The sequence below is a fragment of the Harpegnathos saltator genome, unplaced genomic scaffold (genome assembly GCF_003227715.2).
Source record: "Harpegnathos saltator strain DR-91 unplaced genomic scaffold, Hsal_v8.6 scaffold130, whole genome shotgun sequence".
In the NCBI taxonomy this organism is placed as follows: domain Eukaryota; kingdom Metazoa; phylum Arthropoda; class Insecta; order Hymenoptera; family Formicidae; genus Harpegnathos; species Harpegnathos saltator.
This window is the reverse complement of record NW_020229907.1, coordinates 25,595-31,752: the sequence shown is the minus strand read 5'-3', so window position 1 is coordinate 31,752 and position 6,158 is coordinate 25,595. Positions and strand designations below refer to the sequence as shown.

The window sequence follows — 6,158 nt, the reverse complement described above, 5'->3', positions numbered from 1 at the left end:
ATATAACTTTCATTCTACATATCTTCGTTATACAGTCGAATTCCGACATACTTTAACTTATAATTGATTAATTTGGACCTTCTCGAAAATATACTGTAAAGGAGAACCAAAAATTACGATTTTCATTTTTTTATATTTTGGCCACGTTTAACGACTTTCGGCACACTGTGCGGCGTAGCGCAGCAACGAAGGTAATGGACTACCGAGCTGACGGCTGAGGTTTGATCCCTTCTGTATGGTTTTTTTATTCTGTAAGCATAAAAATGAAACAGAAAACATTAATAAGTAATAAAACTGCGTTTCTGAAATATATTAGTGTTTGTTAAATATACTATTAGTAATTTAAATTGCAAAAAAACCGTAAATCTTATCTATAAAATATATAGTGTATGAGAAAAATTTTATATAATAAGTGCAATGGAAATAAGAGTAAAAATATATTATATTTTCGCTCCTATTTTTTCGATAATAATTCATTACTCTTGTAAATAGAATTCGCATATACGAGAGCATTAGTGAATTCACCTTTAAAATTTTCATTTTCAAAAGATCTTTCTTCTAGCGATTCTACATCAACTATTTTGCTTGTTGAAGGATTCTCTGACATCGTTATGATATATGTAATTTAAATATGATCACCGAACTGCTGCTCTGTATCACTAGTAAATGCCCACTGCTGCTTGTTCTACTGACGACTGTTCCGATGCCCGAATCATTTTGTCATTCTTAACGATCGTTTAGAATAACACAAAGGAAGTTTTTGGAGGGGGATTGCCAGAAGAGATAAAGACACAACACAACTTCAACACAACATAGAGAGTTGTAACAGAAACAAATATTTTATATATACGATATAAGATTACGAAAATTATCTCATACTAGTTTAACCTTTTGCGGTCAGCCGATTTCGAAGAGATCGATAAACATTGATATCTGTAAGTTGATCTAAACGTTTGAAACTAGCATCGGGAGGATAGTTTTTTTTCATTATCGCTAGCCTTGTTTGCCGTGCCGCACGCCAGGCGGTCATGAATCCAAGCCTGGCGGCACCGACTTCTACGACGACTTGCGAATGCCGCCACAGTGGCGGCATCGACCGCAAAGGGTTAATAGCACTCCTATATATTTCATAACAATATTTTTATTCCTATTTCCATTGCAATTATTATATAAAAATTTTCTCATACACTATATATTTTGTAGATAAGATTTATGGTTTTTTTGCAATTTAAATCATTAATAATATATTTAACAAACACTAATATATTTAAGAAACCCGGTTTTATTACTTATTAATGTTTTTTGTTTCATTTTTACGCTTACAGAATAAAAAAAACCATACAGCAGGGATCGAACCTCAGTCGTCAGCTCGGTAATCTGTTACCTTCGCTGTTGCGCTACGCCGATTCGTTGAATACTCTTCTTACTAACTCGTACACTTTGTTGGCTCTTTTCTTTAGATCGTTTTTTCTCGAAAACGAAGAGGTATTGCGTCGTATGCTATTATCATGAGTTATTAGTAGTCAAGTACTATTAACTCCGTAAGTTTCGTTCCAAACCGTTTCCCGGTCGATGCGTCTTCCCCTTGTTAGCTGCGAGCAGCGGAATCGGTGCGCGTGTCATGTAGTGACCGCGAACGGCACTAGTGGCTACGCGTAGGGCGTCGGCGGGAGCACGACGTGCTCGCTTGCGAGAAACCAACGGGAGCCAGGTCGTCCGCCACGCAGCCCCGACTCGACTATAATAATGCAGGTTGTGGCAACGTGACGTTATGTCATTGCTTACACATTTCTGAACAAACATTAATAATTCAAAATCATGAACGTTGTCATGTAATGTTCCATATGCAACTTCATAAAAGTTAGCATATAGAAAATTATTAGCACAATCAAGCATTGTGAGACCAGTTCTTTACACAAAATGAACATGTGAGCATAGATAAATCGCATATATAATAACGTAGCAAATGCGTGTGGGGCATGCTATACAGAAATTTCAAATGTATATTTTTTGAATTATCTACCATCATCAAAATACTCGATAGATTATAATGTACCATCTTGTTTACAAACAGAGTTTTCGAGATATATTTTAAGTCTTTCTGCCGTCTGGTACTCGTCACTCGTCCTTGATTTTTGAACGTAGATGCACGCCAACAATAGTCAATGTTTATTATATCTCTTATCACACGCGAATAATGCTTATTGTTTATTATTGAACGTGTTCGATTTCATTGTGATTGTTTGTGTCTCGGTTGGTGGACGATTACTTTGTTGAAGTTGTTTTTCTTGGCGAATCTGCGTTGCTCCTTATTTTTGTTTAACCTACAGGTAAATCACGTTTGTTATCAAGGCCATTGGGCGCTGTAGGGTTTTGACTTTTCACACATAATACTTGCAAATAGCGGGGCTTCGACGTTTACTATTGGTGAGTAACGTTTATCTAGTCATGAAAACACTCAACTTTCGTTGACCGCTGACGGAATATTTTATAAGTCCTTCATTGTTACAAATAAGGATTTTACACAGACAAGTTCCGAATAACACAAACTTACATATATGCACGATACAATTATAAAATATGTTATCTCTGCGATTCCCGAATGAACTATTACACAAATATCACGAAATATAATTTTTATATTTTACTATTGAAAGAAGTCGAAAAATTACGACTGGAACATACGTATGGATATTTGTAGATTTTAACTATGATTATTAGAAGTAAATAATTAACGCACAACTAACAGCGTACTAGCTCAATTGTTTTTTTATTCTCGTTTGTTTCCTGAATCACATATTTGTGAAATTTATGTTTATACTGCAATTTTACAGAAAAGTCAATGTGGGTAAAAAGGGCAAGTGCGTTGTGCATGAAGTGCATTGAATATCTTGATAATATAACACAAGATTAAAAAAGTATAAACTAGATATACTAACATGTTTATTGTAAGACATTATTATGTACATATGTGTGTGAATGAATTTTATATTATCGCTTAAATGTTATTAAATATGATTTCACTTATTTAGCGCATATTATTTAATAATATATAAAATTTAAAAGTTATAAAATTTAAGATTGACAATTATATATACAATTAGAAGCCTGTAAAATTTAAACAACAATCATAAAGCGCGTAACTAAATTTAAAAATGTTTTATATAATATTAATAAAAGTTATTGAATCAATATGTATGAAAACGTATTCGGTCATTAATTTGACAGAAATAAATTGCTAACAAAAAAATTATCCCGTAAAATTTGAAATGCCAAACTTCTAGCTTTCAGCTGGCTGGCGTCCAACTTTCAGCTTTCAGCTGGCTAGCGTCCAGCTTTCAGCTGGCTAGCGTCCAGCTTTCAGCTGGCTGGCGTCCAGCTTTTATATTTCGTATTCATTATATAAAATATATATAATATATATAAAATATATATAATTCATTATATAAAATAAAACAAGCATACGATCAGAAATAATATAACTTAATGTTTTAAGAACATAATGGTATAATCCCATTATGCCTAGACATGTGTAAGTTTGGATTATATAATACAAAACGTTAGAGATAATCGGTGTTTGTATAGGAATTTGATTAAAATGACGAGAAAAGGTGGTTTAATAAAGTTAATGTTCATACGAAAACGAAAAAAGAATTTTGTCATAGTTTAACTTGTGTAAATATACCAAGCAAATTGTAATAGAGATGCGGAGAACGTAGCAAATGCATTAAACAATTTGTAACATCTTTCAACTAAAAATAATATGATAATTAATAATGGTATGTGATAAGAGACATTTAACAGTAATAATGGCAAAACGTTTTACTGCATGACAGCATCTCCGTAAAAAGTTTCCGACCATACACCATTATGTCCCGTGGTCTCATTATACCCCAAGTTCCCCTATCATTCGAGAACAAATTGCTTAAACATAATTAAATAAAATAATATTTAATTAGACATAATTATATATGGTTATATATAATCTCATATATAAATTATATCATCTTATATACAGGGTGTCTCAGAATTTTGGGACACGGGCTCCGTAGGGACATAGAGCTAAGTGAGAAGAACAAAAATGTCCTCTACCATAATGTGAAAATCGTAGTGGTTTTTTAGTAATAATCGCGTACAGTTTGGCGTTTTCCACGCCCATCGCGGCCTATAGACGCTCCGCGGCAAGCTGTGTGCGTAGGAGCTGAGCAATAACGCGTCTCGCGCTGACCGTCGTGATGGCATCTTGACGCTTTGACGCCGCGCGATGGTTAGCGCGAACCGCATTATCGCTCAGTCCCTATGCATACAGCTTGCCGCGGAGCGTCTACGAGGGTTGCTTTTTATATTTCGGGAATGGACGATCCAGGTGCTGCCATCTGACAACCGACGTCCCTAACGTAAAGTTCGACTTTTTGTCAGTATACTTACTCAGAACGTTTTGATGTCCATGCGCCATTTGTGTTGTTTACAGTGACATGAAAAATTGATGTCGGCCAAGAAATGGAATTAAGTCGTGAACATTTCCGTGCGATTAGTTTTTACAACTTTCGACATGGATTATCTCAACAACAGTGCATCGATGAACTTAATTCAACTTTTGGCGATGAAGCACCATCAAAAACCACTATATATCGATGGTATACGGAATTCAATCGTAGCCGTAGTTCGCTTAGTGATGAATTTCGTGAAGGTAGTCCAAAATCGGTTGTTGTTCCAGAAAACATTGATGCTGTGCGTGAACTGATATTGCAAGATCGTCATGTGACTTATCGTGAGATTGATGCATCCTTGGGCATTAGTGGGACCAGCATACATTCAATATTGTATGAACATTTGGCTGTCAAAAAAATTTGTTCGCGTTGGATCCCATATAATTTAACAATCATTCAAAAAAAGGCTCGTGTCGATTGGTCGAAAGAAATGCTCAAGAAATACGATTGCGGTGCTTCAAAACACGTCTATGATATCGTAACAGGTGACGAATCATGGATCTATGCGTATGAGCCCGAAAGTAAACAGCAGTCGACTGTATGGGTCTTTCAAGATGAACCAAATCCAACAAAAGTTGTTCGCGCACGAAGCACTTCGAAGCAAATGGTCGCCTGTTTTTTCGGAAAAACCGGACATGTGGCAACTGTACCATTAGTGCAATGTCGGACAGTCAATTCTGAATGGTACACAACCATTTGTTTGTCAGAAGTCTTCGGAAAAATAAGGGAAACCAACCGCCGAAGACGCATCATTCTCCATCAGGACAATGCGAGCTCTCACACATCGGCTCAAACAAGAGACTTTTTGAGAACTGAAAAAGTCGAATTGATGGGTCATCCACCGTACAGCCCTGATTTGACACCCAATGACTTCTTTTTATTCCCGCAAATAAAAAATAAATTACGAGGTCAAAGTTTTTCGACGCCTGAAGAAGCGGTTGATGCATTCAAAATGCATGTTTTGGCGGTACCTCAATCGGAGTGGAAAAAATGCTTCGAAAATTGGTTCAAGCGCATGCAAAAGTGTATTGATCTTCATGAAGAATATTTTGAAAAACAATAAACCCATGTACGATGATTAATTTCCTTTTTTTGTTCTCTATTCCCGAAATATAAAAGGCAACCCTCGTATAGGCCGTACTGGGCATGGAAAACGCCAAACTTTACGCGGTTAAATTCTCCGCGCCGAAATTTAACAAACCATTTTTCCACAGTTCGTTTAGCTGGTGCTTCATCCTGATAAACATCCTGAATGTTTTTTACGGCTGCGGCAACGTTTATTCCCTTCCGAAACTCGTAAAGCATAACATGCCGTAAATGCACCTTATCGATACTCATTTTTAAAGTGATATTTCTCGAAGCAGTTTGTATGAAAACAAATGATTTTTTTTTTAATAACAGCTGAAGACGTCACCTTTCCAACGTTATAGATGGAAGTATTAATGACAACACTTTACGACGCTTATAACTCCATCTATTGAAACTCCGCACGAACTTTTGCACTCACCCAATACTAAAAAACTATTACGATTTTCACATTATGGTAGAGGAATTTTTTGTTCCTCTCACTTAGCTCTATATCCCTACGGAGCCCGTGTCCCAAAGTTCTGAGACACCCTGTATAAATATGTGTAATTATATATGGCAATTTATAATAATTTTATATCT

General features: G+C 35.8%; 1 protein-coding gene across 1 annotated transcript; it reads left to right on the top strand.

Annotated features, from left to right (window-relative positions):
* The first annotated feature begins 4,500 nt into the window (after positions 1-4,500).
* On the top strand, positions 4,501-5,553 carry LOC112590667 (histone-lysine N-methyltransferase SETMAR-like). Its single transcript, XM_025307916.1, has one exon. It carries the CDS (start codon positions 4,501-4,503, stop codon positions 5,551-5,553), a length of 1,053 nt encoding a protein of 350 aa, XP_025163701.1.
* The last annotated feature ends 605 nt before the right edge of the window (positions 5,554-6,158 follow it).